General features: G+C 31.7%; 1 protein-coding gene across 1 annotated transcript; it reads left to right on the forward strand.

Moving 5' to 3' along the window:
- Positions 1 to 233: 233 nt before the first annotated feature.
- On the forward strand, positions 234 to 15,766 carry LOC110994674 (popeye domain-containing protein 3). The gene is made up of 8 exons (XM_022261469.2): positions 234 to 507; positions 675 to 733; positions 871 to 955; positions 1,910 to 2,091; positions 2,568 to 2,699; positions 6,434 to 6,541; positions 11,956 to 12,253; positions 15,531 to 15,766. The coding sequence occupies exons 1-8, from the start codon at positions 381 to 383 to the stop codon at positions 15,749 to 15,751; spliced, it is 1,212 nt and encodes a 403-aa protein (XP_022117161.1). The 5' UTR covers positions 234 to 380; the 3' UTR covers positions 15,752 to 15,766.
- Positions 15,767 to 18,971: the final 3,205 nt, after the last annotated feature.

An 18,971-nucleotide genomic window follows, 5' to 3' on the forward strand; every position in this document is an offset into this window, starting at 1 on the left:
TGCCAGTTGCCATCTGTTAAATTTAAAAAAAAATGCAGTCTCTTTGTTTACTATATCCATTAATAACATTAACCATTTTGTATTTTTAGACTATAGACGTTGAAGATTCAACCTTTACATTTCTTTCAAAAAATTTCAAAATTTCATGCATGAACCCAATGTGTACTATTGCCAGACAAAAAAAAAAGCTACTGTGTTACTGACTTAAACTAGATGGCAGTGTTCTAACTTGGCACAAACGAAATTTGACAGTAAAAAGCGGATGTTATTGATTTTGGCGCGAATGACCTTAATGGAATAAAATCTGTAAATGAAGGAATTTTGTTTATAAATCTCGTATGTATTTTTATCGTTTTAATAATTATTGTTAAGTTTTAAACATGTCTAACCGCGGACTATCAGAAACCAAAACAGAATATTTAGAAATAGGTGAATACAATTTTACCTGGCCGGGAGATAATGGTTCGTCTCATGATTTTGGTGCTATAAATTACACAATGCCATCAGGTAAGTTAAAATTGTATTATTCAATGGTTAATGTAAAATTATATTTACCAAGTAACAGGTCGATTGCACAATACAATAATTTTACGAATCAGATAATATATGTACGTTCTAGTATGTATTTAAAGCAAATGTTAAACAGTAATTAATTTATTAATTTTGGTTTTTAGGTCCTTGGTTTTGGCCTTGGTGTCCATTATGGAGAGTTACACAGCATCCACTATTTCAGGTAAACCAATTAATGTATAAAACTAGATTTTTTTTAAGTTTATGAACGTTTTGATATTTATTTTTTATCAATATTAGTTTAAAAAATTTTTAAAATATATATCCATTTTTTCGTAGTAAATTGATCATTATTTTTAGGTCTCCAATATTCTTTTTGTGGCTTCATATTGCGCTCCAAGTACGAAGAAAGGCCAATTATGGATGCATTCAATATTAATTTTTGGTAAGTACATTCAAAACAAAAGCACAGCATCTGTTAGATTTGTTATTTTATGCAACAGGCTCATATGATGTTAAATGATACTGCGGCCCATGGGCACTCACATTGCCAGAAGGCTCACAGGTGCATTGCCAACCTTTTAAGAATTGGTATGCTCTTTTCTTGAAGGACCATAAGTTGAATTGGTTTGGAAATGCGAAAGTGGGGAGCTGGTTCCACATAGTGGTGGTTCGTGGCAAAAAATTGTCTTAAGAAACTCTTACTGGTGGAGAGGCGTTGACGTCCGATGGTAAACCCTGCTTTTCACTACCTTAAATAGTTCACTAATCAGGCGTTAAATAGTATAACGGTATAGAGTTCATTACCTATCTATTGTTACTGAACTGCGTCTATAATAGTTCGGTCCGGTATCGTATATCCAAACCATCGGAATATAAAATATAGAGGCCACTTGTATGTTACTTATCTTATTCGACTAGAATCAATAGAGTGCACCGCAGTCAATCTTTAAATGAAATTAAAAAATCATAATATTTTGATTTCCGCAAGTTGGTGGTTTGTTGTTGGTAGAATTTTATATGATAAAGAACATGGATCGTTTATTAAAAGATCGCGAGTATATTACGGGGAATCCCCCACGACAGCGTCAGGCTCTTTTACGGGAATCCCTATTGCTAGTGTAGGAATCCATGAAAAAGAAATTTTTATCCTAGCGAATATTTTTTTTCTTTGTACATTGTTCTTAAAGTTAGAGAGACCGAGGAATTTGGAATAAAGAATGTTTAAAATACTTTTTTCTATTGTTAGATTTTTTTATATAAATGTAGAATAACATTTTTATCTTATTTCTCCAACACACGTTTTGTAGCATTATAAATAATGTATACCTAGATAGATAGATAAAAATATGTTAATTAAATAACAGTTTGCTAGATTTTTAGATCATTATTTTTACAGGGTTCATGCTATATTCAGTCTGGGCGTGGCATGTGATATGCTCACCTGACGCGTTCTCGTGGAACTTTGGTTTTGTCTTCTTGAACCTAGCGCAAGTTGTGTACTTGGTGTATGAAATGAGACCAGTCAAGTTCGACCCGGAATTGGAAGAAGTGTATCACACCCTTTTTGAGCCTTTTAAGGTGCGTATTTCAATCGAGGTAATTGATTTATTTGACAGATACATGTTTGAGGGCACAAATTAAAAAAAAAACAAAAAAAAATAACGTAGCATCTTACCAATTTTATTCATTGTTTATGAAACAAAGACAGGCATAATTTTTTTTTAGATTTTTTTTGACGTTCATAACTTTTTACGCACAATCACTAGTAGGCATCTTCTGGACCCATCTTACTTAGCATCAGGTGGAAGCTGATGAGAATGTCCAGTCATATATTATAGTCATACATATATATATTACTAGGGTATGCCATGCCATTTTTCCTAATTAGATATTTGTATGTATTAGCGATTGCGTTACCGGCCGTGTTTTCTTGAAGGAAAGTGAAATTAGTTCAGAAATACTTCCGAGTCTATAAGAGTATCACTTATCGTTTGCCCCCTGTTATATAAAAGATTTTTTTTTCTTTTAGAATATTTTATTCTTATTAAATATAGGTATCAAGACTTCAATTCAAACGCATGGTGTCCCCGGACTTTGCTCATGTGATGTCTCTTCACGCCGGCGAAGCCTATGCCATGCAAAATCTTACGAAAACTGATAGACTGGGCCTGTTGCTGTCCGGAAAGGTAAGGAGGATTTTCTGTATTTATTTATTTATTTATTTGTTTATTTATTTATTTCCAGTAAATTTTCCTATCTTAACAGTTACAACTAATGCGATAGAATTCCATTATATTACCCACACCAACTAACCTACATACAAACATTAAAAAAATTAAACTTAAATTCCTAAATTTTGTATGACTAATTTTCAAACCTGTAAGGTAAGAGCTCTATACTGTCAGATACGGAACAAAAAACAAAAGTAATTAACCTAGACTGTAATAACAAAACTAATACATTTCATGTGTTAAGATTCTTGGAACAATTTTTAAAAGACAGTCGAGTATATTTAAAGTTTTTTTTTAGTTTTATGGCAATAGTTATAACTTTATGCCAGTTTCAAGTAAAAGGTAGGGAAACTAGCAATTAACATTTACAATAGATTACCGAAAGAATTTAAAGATCTTCCGACTAGAGTCTGTGATTTGATTGATTGATTTTGTGAACGATTATTTGTGTGAGACATGGTAATTTATACAAATTTAATAATGTATGATAATTGAATTAATTGATATGAATCTGACTAATAATGTAAAATTAAAACTAAGATAAAGTTAATAGATAATATGCGAACGACTGACAATTGTACCACCTTGACATTTTGTACCATATTCTTGCAATGAATAAATTATTATTATTATTATAACTACACGCGAGAAGAAGTCAATAAATATATCAAAAGGAAACAAAGGGATAAGCTATTTAAAACATAATACATATATAAATAAATATTATTATTGCTTATGAAAGAAGAATAGATTAAGTTGCCTTCTGTAGTAATGCATGTTCTACAAATTATTATATTCAAATTATTTACTAATTAGTCGTGATTCGTGGCAAAAAGTGCCCTCAAAATACGCTAAAGGACATTGACCAATCCAAACACTGGCACGAAGCCTCAGTGGATCAGAACTAGTAGTTGTATCTTTCGCGATTGGAATAACTTTGTTTTAACGCGGTGTGATGACATTGTAGTGATTGCGTCCGTAGATTGCATGTCTCCCTAATACGCTCTTTCCTTTAATAAATCAGGCATAAACTATATAACGAAAATAATATTCATAAACAGCATAAATTAATGCATACTAGTATACATACGTTCAATACTCCAATTAAGCTAACGACGTTAGTATACAACCACGGGCCCACAAAACCGCACCAAATCCGCTAGAGTGAGCAATTCGACGGTTGAATCATTGATATCAAACGTTGGGCCTAATTGGTGAAATAGCATATACTATCAGCTGGGTCAATAGTTATTTCTCAAGTTCTAGGGCGTGTCTAGAACTGTCACTAATAACTTTCTTCACAGGCTGTTCGTCAGTCTTGTAAAGCCTACAGCAAACGCAGTTGTAATACCCGTCCACTGTCACAACCATTAGTTTTTCTGTCTGTTTTTATTTGGAGATGTTGGTATCAGTTTTGGCATCAAGTAGTCGAGAGGCGCAATTTTCTATAGTTTGGTTTGTTTAGTTGAAGAAACTAATGTGAAAGAAGATATTTTTTGAAATAAAACTTTTTTAGGTGCATGAGGGTGAATTTTTTACAGAACGTCACGAAGATGTGCAGCGTTTTTGTTGAAGAAAGGGAGGGCGATAGAGAACGATTGAGAGAGAGTGAGAAAGGAAGATCGAGAAAAATATAAGCTATTGTTGCTATATGTTAAAACTACAGCGAGTATATTTAAATTAAAACTATTATAGAGGGGGTCTGGCATTATAGGTATCATTTTCACTAACTTTAGCAATAGCAAAGTGTTTTAGCTATTAAATCGAGCTGAAGCTTAATCGAGTTAGAATGTTGAAATAACTTATGCAGAACAGCAAACAAAAGAAAGTTGCGTACCTGGGCCACGTGTTACGCGATCACCGCTACCACCTCCTTTAATAAATTATAATAGGAACAATTCAGGCTAAATGGCGTTACTGGCTGAAACTAAGGCTTCGTAACGTACGCCCGAACGTAACGTAACGGTAACGTAACGTTTTTTTTTTTTTCGAGACTGACAGCCAACATTCAGTAATGGAGAGGAGAAGAGTAATCAATACACAAAACAATTGCATCTTCCTTTTAATAGTATTTATATCGTAGTAACATTTCTATAACGAGAAATTGCTACCATTTCATCGTCGAAACAATACAATACAGAAACTGCAAAATGTTCAAAACAGATTGCATGAAATTTTCATAACTAGCGTTTATTTAACTTGTTGATCAGCCATTTACGAGTTCTCCTTGTTATCACTTAGGTGGGGCCTGAACACAAATTATGCAAATGGTGCTAAGGGTAATATTCAAACAATTTATCTTAGATTTGTGACGATTAAAGTAGTTTTTTAAGACATATTTTCTCGTCTCTTCACTGAACCATTGTATAACCTGTTTTTTATAGAACAGTGGGCAAAACGGGCAGGAGGCTCACCTAAGTGATACCGCCACCCATGGACACTCTCGATGCTAGAGGGCTCGCGAGTGCGTTGCCGGCCTTTTAAGAATTTAACGCTAACCGAATTTACTTATAACGATATTTAATATAAGAAAGTGTCAAATAATGTGTTTTCCTAACTTTCTCTTCTATTTATTGGGTGAGATTTTCTGGCGTTTCCCATAGTGGAGCAAATATAAAATAAGTTTACTATGGAATTTACCCGTTCTATCCGCTTACGTATTGTAATGTAGGACTGATACATTATTATGACTGATTATGGCGTCACTAAATTCATTCTCCCTTTACAAAAAAAATAATATTGTGTACATAAATATGAAATAGAGAATTAGGCATTTGAATTTTGACTGAGGACTTTTGAACTTGTCTCTGGGCGAACGAGACATTCGTGGTTTCGCTCATGCTATTCCAGTTCCCCATCTTGCCTTGATCCCACATTTGAGACTACTATAATTTTACAGTAAGTATTTTAGAATGAAAAATAATATGAAAAACTATATTGACATAATTTTTTTGTCTAATTGGTATTAATACATTGCAAATACAAAAGTATGGTGTCACGACATTTGTGTATATGCTATATACACTCAGCTAGATATCTATTTGAAATCCTTACGATTGAGTACATAATGCAGGTGTGAAAGAGAGGTTGGGGCTACAAGTACTGATTTACCACACTAAGATTGAAGATTTTTTTGTTATCTATCGAATAAGTGTTATGTTATAATAGTAGATTTTTTTTATTAGATTAGAAATTTTTTATAGAAGAGAAAAAATTAGATAGAATTAGAATTAGAAAGTTACAATAAATAAATTACGTTCCAAGCGTATGAAGGTTTTATTACGAATTATTGTGAAACACGTGATTTAAATGAAATACTTGACCCAATACAAACAAGCGAATACATGTATCTTTATTTATATTCTATTATTGCTTATGCAGGCGCTTTTATGGATGGAAATTGACATATTCATTTCCCTGCAACGGCGTAACAAAATTTTATTACAAATAAAATGTGAATTTTTCTGACATATTTCATATGTTTCACTGATCGTGCACGTGAGATAAAAATTGTTTTCATAATTTGTTCCATCTATACGAATACAGTTTGTCTTTTATTAATATAACTTTTACACATTTAAAGAAAACAACTTTTTAACGGATTGAAGCTATGTATTATTGTAAATTTATAATTATTTAAACATAATTTTAAATAATATAAAAAATAATAATGTAGTATTTTTATACAGGTAAACGTAATGAGTGGGCATCAATTCCTTCATCCCATACTTCCGTGCGAATTTCTGGATTCCCCGGAATTTGAGTCTAGTAGAGCAACGATCGATGAAAAATTTAAGGTAAGGATTGTTAGCCTATTTATAGCCTAACTACCAACTACGATACCAACTTATTATAGTTTCACTTCACTTATCAGCTATTCGCAATGTATTCTTCACTTATACTTTCGAACACTCTTAGTAACGTCTTCAATCCTTTTCCATTTCCTAAAATATCTAAGACTTTTTGCTTACTTATTACGTAAACTTTCCAAATCTTCCATTGCTCTTGGAGAAACCGCTAAGTGTTAATTGATTTCTTATTGTCTACCTCAAAAATTCTCATCAAATTCTTCACATCACCGTCAATTCTATTTATGAACAGTAAACACACATAACCAACGTAAGTTAGTTAAAAAGTACACAATTCAATTAAGTATTTTCCTCTTCAAAGTATTGCCTATAAACACATTATTACGCTGTAGTTCGCAATTTCGTGTGACCAACGAGTGGGTGGGTGACCTTAATTCCCATTGTACTATTTATGCCTGACTTCTACGTGACGTTTGAAGCTACGGAAGTTCATATTTGCTCGATAAGCGCTTTCTTTGCTGGATTTTCATTATTTCATGTAGCAAATGTCAAATTGGGTCATAGTACGCAGCGGATTTTTTAAAGATTCAATATCGTTGTTATTTGTATTTCTTTAGCAACGAAGTGTAAATAAATAAATAAATAAATAAATCGTTCATATCTACATAGTATCTACGTAGATCAGTAAAATCTAAATTACTTTTAAAATATTATGTTTTAGTAACTATGATTTATTATTTATGATTACGTATCTACAACATTATCTTGTTCAGAAGTATTTACATGAAAAACACTAGATACATTTTTGATATATATTTGTAACTTCATAAGAAAAGTGTATAAACTTATTTACTTTACTCCTAAAACTACGTCTTATACTATTATCACTCCTTACCAAATTGGTCTATATATCAATATAATTTTGTATATATTATGTTAGGTATTGTTTTCGTAATAGCTTCTTCTTACAGTAACCACGACATGGAGCTTTCTTCTCACAAGCCCACAAAATTGCGAAAGGCGAGATCTTTTAAAAAAATATTAAATTAATGCCTGTCATGCCTAATTATCAAAGTCTTTAATATTAATAGCTATGTCCATACTAATCAATATTATTCAATAATTTCGCCGAAATCTTGATACTAGTAAAACTGTAAAGAGTTGGAGCCAAAGAAATCAATTTATTTGCTGTATAGTGGGCAATTATTTATTTCAAATAAAACAGATGCATATATTCCTCAGGAATACAGGGGAATAATAGAACTGTCATAATTTGCAACCTCATTAGATTTAGATACGCGGTTGGCAACATCTGAACCGTGATGCGATTATTTACGTTGCTGACGCCGTGACGAACCGACACTAATGACCTACATAGCCTAAATGTTACCTCAACCCGTTATGAAAAGGTCTCTATGAATATAGAGTACATCACTTTATTATCGAAATGGCACATTGTATGGTGTATACTATTTATTTTTGTAGATAACTTTTATAAAAATTTAAGGAAATCAACGAATAACTATTAACGACCTACCCTAAAATATAAAACTTATAAATATTGGTATAGTATATAAGTATAGGTAAGTATATATGTATTTGTTTATGTGTGTTACGTACATATTTTATTTATTATAACAAAATGAACAAAATATGTTAAAAGGAAATGTTAATTGATATTTCGTTTGCAAAATCAGTCTCTAGAGTCTAGATACTTAAGGCATCATCTCATTTGTTATTGCAAAAGAACGCGTTCTGTTAATTCTGATAAACGAGCTAAGTTTGGATGTCCACAGTTTCTCTTCTGAAATCTTTAGTTTTTGTAATTTATGAATCGATGTTCTTTTTGTGTTTGTTTTGTTTGCCGATAAATGATTGTCACATTAAATTTAGTATTTTATTTTTCTTAATGTAAAAGTGTTGGTATTTATTTGTAAGTAAAATATATTTGTTTAAATCAATTTCCTAGAACATTCTTTTAGTGAGAAATCTTAATGTTGCAAAGAAAAATAAATATTCTTACTATATTATATTAATGACATGCAATAAGGTGCAACGATGGATAATGAAAATATTAAAATATTTTACAACCTTCCAACTTTAACGTTGAAGTTTAAGTTTCCATTAAGTCTTAGTTATTACTGTTTCTATTTTTCAGTTGCTTGTTTATTTTTTCCCGTGATTTCTTGGTGATGGTCATAATTTCTTTCAATAATAATATTATGTATACGTTGTTTTAGCACTTACATATAAATAAATTCTTACTCAGAGTATCTTAAATCTAAAGTTCCAAACGTTCTTCATAAACTTTAAATTTAGTCCCTTTATGGATTTTTTTTATTTATAATGCAATTTTCGTTTTAAAATTTTTTATACCTAATAAATAAATAATGTTCGGAACACACATCATTTTGTTTGATGTGTGAATGATTTTAAGTTGGTTCTTAAGGTTTCTTCGACCAGTGGTACAAAGGTCTGAAATTGCTAATGCGAGGGGTTGCATTTATACCGAGCGGTTAAAGTCTCTTAGTGCCATTGAATGCATGACGTCATCGCCCTGATTGTAGGTGTATAAGAATCGTTAATTGCGCATATAGAAAAAAATACATACGAATTCGCATCGACTGTTCTGTACTACAATGATTAGTAATTGAGATTATGTGACTTCGCAAGTATAATATTTAATATTAATGTTGAGCGCCTTCTAAAGGATCCTTGTAGTCACGTACTGCGAGCAGAATGTCCAGGTACGAAATGGTATTTCTTGGAAACTATAAAACATTTTTCTTACAACTTTTGCTACTTGCTCTGTACGGCACTATGAAATCTTTGCTATATAACAAAGAATCGATTTTAATATTGTGGGTGAAATTCAGAAACAAGACAGCGCGAATTATGACTCGTAGGTACGTCAGAAATCACAAGAATTAGTTATTTTTTATACGTTATTTATATATTATATTATACAAGACAATTAAAATGAACTAAATTTATTGTCGTCATTTATTGGTCATCGCTGTTTTTTATAGAAATATTTTCGACTGAAATTGTTTTAAACTGGAAAGCTCGTAGGCTGACACATAAATGGCGTTACTAGTATTAAATTAATATGATTTTTAGTTAGCCATAATTTATTTTATTTATTTATTTACTTCGTTACATTACAATATAAAAATTGTACATAATTAAATGAAAAGGAGGGCAACTGGCGGCCTTCTCGCTTTCGGGGATTTCTTCCAGGCAACCACTGATGCGATATTCAAAGGACGCGAGTACAAATTTGACAATACTGCCGTATATGTGAGATATAGTGAAGGGAATTTTGCTTGATACAAATAAATTTCGTGTGTAAGAAATGTTGCTTTTTGGCGAAAAAAGGTTTCAAACCAAGGCTTGGGTTAATAAACATTATCCTGAAATATACTCAAGTTATAGTACTATGTTGGATGGGTTGCAGCCGACGGCATAACGTCGACTGACACAACTTAGTTGTGATTAATGGTCCTTCTAGGAATCTACAGATAAGTTGGGCGTGCTCAGATGAAACAGCAGAAAGCGACACTTAATTTTCCCCGCTTTGTAAAGATATTTTGACAACGTGAGAGATTTAGTTATATTTTTATGTGTAGAATTCAAATGGAATTCGAAATATCTCAATTTAAAACTGTTTTTAAATTACTTCTTGTATCGGGTTCGTTCATAAGGAAGTTTAAATTTTTAGAAATTCTTATCAATTCCTTAATAAAGAAACATTTTTTAGCTCACTTACTCACTCATACACTCACTCACACATTTGTACCCACTCACACTCATGCACTCAGACGGGTTGATAACAGTTTGAAAATAAATAAAATAAGGTTAAACAATGTAAGTATTTTAAGGAATTTATAATTAAGGTAGATAATTACACAGGTATTTTTTACTTAAAAGGGTTTACAAATCTTATAACCTAGGAATGAAAATGTACTCAAAATTAATAAACACTTTTTTAATCCAAATTTTATTTATCTGTTAATATTTATATAGTTGTATATGTTAATAAATATTGCTTAAGAATTTCTAAGCTTAGATAACTTTTGATTTGCACGAGTTATGTAACCTATCATTAGAGAAGTTACATATAATAATTAGAAGTGCATATGTTGAAATTGAAAATCATCTTACACTTGAAACCAAAATGAGCCTTTTTACTCATAAATTGTAAACTCATTCTTGTTTCCGATAATGTACAATAGGTCGACTACACTTATATTCGTTATGAGAGATGATTTACATTTAAGAACCCAAATATAAGTCAAGTTAGTTTTAGCGTTGTAGCGCCACTGATTTATTTATTTTTTAAATTCAAAACTATAGCTTTTATCTAACTATGTATATGATATACCAATTAGATAGTAAAATGTTAATGATAGTAAAATGGTATTAGACTCAAAGGTACCTGACCTAATTGCTATCTGATACGGTGGTAAAAGACGAAGAGGCTATAAATGCAAGAAACTAGGTTAAATATCGATGGACTTTAACGTTTTATGTACGGCATTGTATACAACATTGTTGGTAATCTTGTGTAGTTGTTAAATCTTTACGATACTCTAATTTCCCTTTTTTATTATTACCAACTTTTCTTGAATAATTAGAAATGTATAATCTAGTTCCTAAGTGTATCTGTGGACACTTTTGTTACAAACTGTCAACTGTGCGCTAAACTTAGTCAAAAGGGTGACCAACGCCAATTTTTTTTTAAATCCACACAAGTGATTGAGATATTTTGCTCGCAAGGTATAGTAACATACGTATGTGCCTGACGTCGGACACAATTCGCGATGGTCCTGCACTTAAACTTACACCAGCGAATAATAATTTCGTATAGTTACAGAAAGGTACTAATTAAAATTAGTAATGAAAGAGACACAAATCCGTCTACTCTTGCACCATATGGTTTTTGTATATAATCTAACTAGCTGAACTGGCAAACGTCGTTTTGCCATGTAAATCATTTATGGTTATTGTGCCTTACTCGACATAGATAGGTATAGTGTGTCGCGGACTTTTTTGTAGATATTTATAAGATCTACAACTACTTAGAATATTTTATGGTTCTATCTTTAATAGTTTAGGCAGGGTACGCAAAATAAGTAACTTTTTTGGTTGATTTTTTACACCTTGTGTCCGAAAAATCCTAATATCTTACGGAACCCTATTTTTGTTCAAAATTAAATATATAAATAGCCTATATTACTCGTGGATAATGTAGCTTTCGAATGGTGAAAGAATTTTTAAAATAGGTCCAGTAGTTTATTCATTACAATCAAACAAACAAACATACAAAGTTTTCCTCTTTATAATATTAGTGTAGTTAACTAAGCAAACCAGGACTTGTAAATATATATTTCCGTCTTCAGGTCTCAATAGTAGCTGCATCGTCATGCCGCTACTTATACTGGCAGCGCAGTTCTCTAGAATATCTCTTTGTAAAAGAGCCATACTTGGCTTCAGTTGTGACTACATTGATCGCCCGAGATATAACCACAAAGCTGTATGCAATGAACAACAAAATTGTTACTGAAAGGGGCAGCCATCTTGATATAAGACTTCCGAGTATTTCCCACGCTTTGGCTAGGACGCCAAGGAAATTGCGTTCAGCCAACAAGGCCCCGCCTCCAACTACTGTACAGCCCGTGCCGCCTGAAAAACGATCCAGTGAGTATAACAGCTATTTAAATGATTTAAATAGATTTAAATGATTTAAATAGATTTAAATGATCCTTATCCTTCGGATAGATTTGCTCCAGTTCAAATATTTAACGCTGCTGTCATACAAACAATTTGAATGACTCAAAACTTGGCGATTCAAAAAGGTGGCGGAAAGTTTCTTGCTAGTCGCCCGCTCCACGGCTTTGACTTGCGAACTAGTAGTATTTGTTAATTTAGAGTATTTTTCACACTAACATTGACGTTCATAAGTGTACATGGTTACGTATATGAATAAAGTTATTTTAAGTTTGAGTTTTAGCAATTACAGAAAATAGTTTTATAAACGTTTTCTTAAGTAGTTACTTCTCACCCATTAATGGGCGAGAGCCCTCTGTCTCGCGAATCCCGGCCTTTTCTTGCAATGACGTGGATTACAATTCCATTGCAAAAATCTACCACTTGTCATCTGAAGCCATATGCTCGTAGCTATAATATTTCAGCTTAGTTGCCTTTATATAGATTTGTTGCTTCAGGTCCCACCTGGAGGCTCCAAATACTGGACGTTCTATAAAGATGCATTAATGTTTTGTTCTTCTTTATTAATTTCTAAGTTCGCGCTAAGGTTTCCTGAACTCGCCTCGTCTAGAAATGTCTCTCGTTCTCATCAGAAGTTTATTTGAATACTGCAGTATTTCCTAAGGGTTTTTCTTTAGTTAGCTAAAGACAGTAATACCCAATAAAATATAAAAATGTGGGAATTGAAGTCATTTATTTTTACTGTTTGATGTTTTTTTTAATGTGGTAATAAATTATCACATCAATGTAAAATACTGATTTGTTTATTTGTTTTTTTACTATTAGCTGTATAGATAACTAAGTAAAAATAATAATAATAAGAGTAATTGTAAAAAAATATTTAAAAAATTAAAAATTCACTAGCCTCTTTGACTGTAATGTTGCGAAATAGTCAGTTATAAAATTAAAAAACAGTAAAACTACACAATAAACAATTTGTATATAAAACAAGAAATAGTACGCTATATTTGCATACAATTTGCGCTGATTAATGTAGGGCGACGAACCATAAAATTTCGGGCTCCATTACATAATAATTTATGAAGAACTGTCTGTCGTGCTACGACATAAATTGCGGAACATTTGTCCCAACTTGGCAACATGGAACCAACCAATTCAATCAAAACCTTGGCATAACCCGATACAAATATTGTTAATCTCCTTGAACTATTAAGAAATTTGATACCTAAATTTAGATAGAAAAATTTAGGCTTTCAAAGCCTAGATTTTGCGTCTGACTTTATTCAGGTCTTGTTACGAAAGCGTGTATTACAACATTAGTATAAAACTTCAACCCCATTGATTCTCATACTGCCAGAAGACTAAAAGACAACCTTTTAAGAAATAGTATGACATAATTGGTTCGGAAATTCAATCTCCACCCAACCACTTAGCAAATAGTGACTAACAAAACGCTCAGGGAAAAAGGTACATTGAAGTGATAAGAGTGGAATAAATAACATAAATTTATTCTTATTATAATTTACATGTATGAAACGAATTGTTTTGTCAGTAAAAAATCACTTTATGCATATAGCTATAACTCAAACTCAGAATGACGATATTCATATAGGTAACCAAGTACACTAATTAACATTAACAGAAAGATGTTAAATTGATTCTAAATTTACAAGCAGATCGCGAAGGGCGTAAAAGGGGCAAGAAGTACTGGCAACGGAGAGTTTCTCCGTTACTCTTTTTAATCGCCAAGTTTTGTAACATAAAAATTGTTTTAAAATTCATTCTCAAGGATTAAGATCAATTAAAAAATCGTCAAATTTATAAAAAGCTTTATTGATTTATTCTCGTTAACGAGATTTTTAATTTATTCATTATTATTATCTAATGTCGCTTAGGAGTTTGTAAAAATGAATACAATTTCCCTACAAGAATTTATTAATGTTCTGGAGTTTAGCTGGTCGTGCGCGTAGTATTTTTTTTCAGTAATACACGGGTGAAAGCCTTCATTTGTTTTCGTTCAACAAGGCCTCAGTAATATTGATCTGATAGTGTCATAATAACTTAAACTTATTCCGTATTTATTGTAGTCCATTTCATTCTACGTGTTCTTGAGAACTATTTTTATGAACCAGTATTATCTTCAGAGTCTATTGAACTAAGTTTCAGCGAATAGCTATATGACATTTATCGTATTAAAACAACTTTCACTGCCAAGGAACGGTGCCAGAATTACAAATTTATATTTGCAACATAAGTCTTTAAGTAGGTCTCTCCTTCCTTATAGCAAATTTTATTACCAGCTTATATCGAAGTTTGAATTATTAAGTTTTGAAACTTAGATCGTATCGTTACGTCAATACACATGTTTGCCTGTTTCATTGATGGTCTTTATGAGCTTTTCAGGGGCTTTCTGATAAGGTGGACTAGTGGCTTTAGCAATTAAATAAAACCTTAGTAATACTTGTAACATTGTGTTTACTTGTATAAGAGAAAATATATAATGAATCTATAAATGACAACGTACATCAAAAGAAAAGAAACCATGATCCCAATTCAAACTTAGTGCATCATAGACAATTATATGTGGACAGCACCTACCAACACTTTCAAACCAAATATATTGTTTTGTGGGATCTGTGTCTGCCATATGTTTGACGAAAAGAACACTAATATGTGGTATTGTAAAATATAATCTACTAGTCTACAAGTTATTAAATAAATACTTACTGCTAGTAAGAATATGGAGAAAATATAAAAATAATTGTAGATCTGATTTCAAGAATTTTTTTAAACACTTACTATCTATAACTGAATGATCCGCAAATTATTTAAAGACAGTTAATTTTTATGTACTTCGAATATTAAGAACAATCTTATTTTTCAATTTGCTACATATTCTTGCTAACGGTTAAATTGAAGGTAAGATTTGCTGTATATTTTGGTAAGAGTTACACTATGACAAAGGTATTTATAATTATTTTACATGTACATATCGCATTTCAAGAATAGGTATGAACTTCAAATTTTAAAAATTAAAACCGCTACCAAAATTATTATACTAAAGCTAAACATAATTTTTCCTGACTCGCAAATCTATCTACATATATTTGAACATTCTTCTTCTTGTATATATATAATGAACTATTTGAGAAGATTTATAATTGGCCCACAATGTTATATACATCTATTTCTGTACTGTGCTATGAATCTTCTGAATAAATAAATAAATAAATATCGTTTATCACAGAATACTGGTCGCGCGACGTGGAGAGCATCCCCACTCTCATGAAACGTAATGGCGTAGCTGCCTCATTCCCCGAAGGCGACGAAGAATTAATCCCTTTAGCCTCAAACGAAGCACCAACCGCCTCCTCAGACGACTTATCAGTTGCAGACAGTTGTCCCGACACATCGTCAAAGTACCATAGTTGTGAAGCTGTTGAAACTGACGATGAATTAAGACATTAAATTAATTAAATCAAATGTGTTTTATTTCTATATAGAGTGTGTATTTTGAATATATTTATTATAATTTGTGTGTTTTGTTTGAATTATCCTTAACACATTTTTACACACACATACATATACATAACACATTTTTATTAAAAATGTTACAAGCCGCACTATTTGTAGAAATACAAGTTGAATAAAACTCAAGAAATCCAAAATCGCTATTATGAATTGGTCCAAAATGTTTTCTTTACCGGATCAGGCGAATATGTGAGGGTGGTCATGGAAGGTTCTAAATAGAAGCTGTAATGAGGTAGACCAATTTCTGCTGACCTTATTAGTAACTTTCAAGGCAAGTATATGGTCACAAAACAACGTCAAATGTGCGGTGTTGCCTGGTAAGTCCCTAAACCTAGGGTAGTTTTTATTACACATTGTTAAATGTTGTTTCAATGAGAAATTTCGTGAAATTAACTATACCGTACATCTAGAAGCTTCGAAAATTTAAAATTGGTCACAACTAAAATCGTCCTATAGACAGAATTTTTACACCTTACAAAAATCAAATCAAGCGTAATTAATTTCACACTAAACTAAAGTGTCGTTTCGTCTCTTTCTATCAAATTTTGTTAACGTTGTGGTGGAAATAGACATATAATAATGTAATTGGACCGATTTATTTTTATGAATAAGTGGATCAGTTTTCAATCGATCTTCACAAGCTATTATAATTTTATAGAACACCTGCATTGGTTAACACATGCTAATATATATTGTTCGATGAATCACAAATTATTTTTTAAAAATGTTAGACAGAAGAATGGTTATATTCCTAAAAGAAATACATGAAACACGCTGAAATTTTTGTCACATGTCTCTGAAGTTACATAAACATAGATATCATTGATCACTGACTGGGGAGTTGTGACGATGCATAATGTCAGTTGACCAAAATAGGTTTGGTAAGAAAATATATTTCAACACAAAGTATTACCTTATTAGAATCTAAATTAGGTAAATATGTTATCAAAATTAGCCTATTAAACATTGTTTAGCACATTTCAGGGAATTTGTGCAATTTGCACGCGATATTCATGTGTATATAAAATTGTCGCCTAAAACATTTTACGATTGTATTCAGAAATTAGTAGCAAAGTAGTGTATGAAAATTTTATCAAACGAATAAAATCCTTGCATAAAGGTTTTTCCGTGTCATTATTAGGATGTTTCAACCCTTTAAGCCTCTTAGCGTATCTAGAAATGAGTGTATTTTTTCCAATTATTTGTTTATAAGTTTTTTTTTTAGAACACGGCAAACGGGCAGGTGGTTCACCTGATGTTAATTGATACCGCTGCCCATGGACACTCAATGCCAGAGGGCTCGCGAGTGCGTTGCTGGTCTTTTAAGAATTGGTACGCTCGTTACTACATTGAAATTGCGTTAAAAATCGTGCCGAGAACCATATTAAAGATATTCCTTATCGGTTAATTTAATTGGTTACTTCAGATAATAAGGAACTTATAGGCATTATACGTACAATTAATTACCTACTAAACCATATCGACCACAATCCACAATATTAATTTTTTTACTAGTTAGTCTGATTCCATTCGCAAACCGGTGCCAAAAATTAACAAAAAATATTTTACATCATAACGACATGCAAAGTTATGCAACACTTATTAACAATTTACACAACGTGCATAAATTTTCCAATATGGATGGTGTTGCATGCCTCAACTTCGCTAGTTATATATAGGCAAAGTGTCTAGCTTGTAGGCAATCTAAAGCTGTCAGCAGCGGCACGAACGTAACAAGATAACTACTGTTCACTATAGGAAGTCATAATTACACTAAATCGCCCAAAAATAGCCTCTGGCTACTCGTGTTTTAACTTTGGTTGTGCCTGGTGCATTTGAAATTTGTTGAATTTATTTTGAAATTAGAATTTTAAATGTTGAATTGAATTTTCTTTAAGACAATGAAAGTTCCGTACCGTAGCCTCGTAGCTATACCGTAGCTCTGGCACTACAATGTATTCACAGCGATTATCTTTCTTGTTTTTTTAGGCAAACAGGCATGAGGCACACCTGAAGTTAAGTACCCATGGACATTCACATTGCCAAAAGGCTTGCTCTTTTGTAATATCAGTTCTGGCATAACATAGTCGTAATATATTTCGTGTAATTCCAATAATTTGTAATCAGATACATTTGATTTATTATGCAGTGCGTTAATAATCGTTAAATAATGGAGTATAAAAAACCAGCTCACACTTTTGTATACATTGATGCCTAAATGCTTTACATTGTACTAGCGATCTACCTCAGCTACAGATGGAACTATCAGTGAATGGTAAATATCGACAAATCATACTTCTAAAATTCATACAGTAGCATTTGAGAAAGAATAAGAGTTTTTATTGTATAATATTTATGAAAGTGTAAGTCAAATCATTTATTCAAATTAGATCACCCAAAATTGCCATTTGCCTTTTGAACGTTAAATAAATTATAAAGATGATTCTAGTTGCCTCTTCCAAAAGGTAGTTTCGTTCGGAGAAGAATGGGCAAGAAACTCCACACTCTTAAAATATAATTTACAATATTTGTATACATTAGTTAAATAATTATATGTGAAGAGAATGTTCTCCTAGAATAAAACTACTATACAGGTCTATTATCGTATTGTTAATATACATGGTAGTACCATGTAGTAACCGTGGAATATTATACATTAAAGAGTAATGAAAAAAAAACAATAAAGCAGTGTGTGAGATTGGTACTTAAAATCTATTATATATGAAACGAGTATATTTTTAAAGATATCAATCTAGAATACACTCATTTACTATTTTTTTAGTATCAATGCATGTTGGTACAAATAAAAGTGAATGGGTTCAATTTTACACTTAAATTCGTACAAACACCGCTATTCTTGCATTACATGCAATACGGCGTTTCAATGCTTATCTGATGGCCTGTTGTGAATAACAATGGAAAGGTAGATCGATTTATAGACCGTCCAGTTCTAAGTCGAAATTAGTCACGAATTGTAGCCCTCCAAGAATATAAAACTCTTCGGGTTTTATTTCAATTAAATGGCCCAAGGTCTTAGAAGAAACAAGCGATAGTAAGACTAGCTAAGATATAGTTAAGTGAAGCCAAATTGAATCTAAATAAGTATTAGAAACCAGTTTGAATTAAAAATAATATCATATTGTTATAAAACAACAAT

The sequence above is a fragment of the Pieris rapae genome, chromosome 12 (assembly GCF_905147795.1).
Source record: "Pieris rapae chromosome 12, ilPieRapa1.1, whole genome shotgun sequence".
Taxonomy (NCBI): Eukaryota; Metazoa; Arthropoda; class Insecta; order Lepidoptera; family Pieridae; genus Pieris; species Pieris rapae.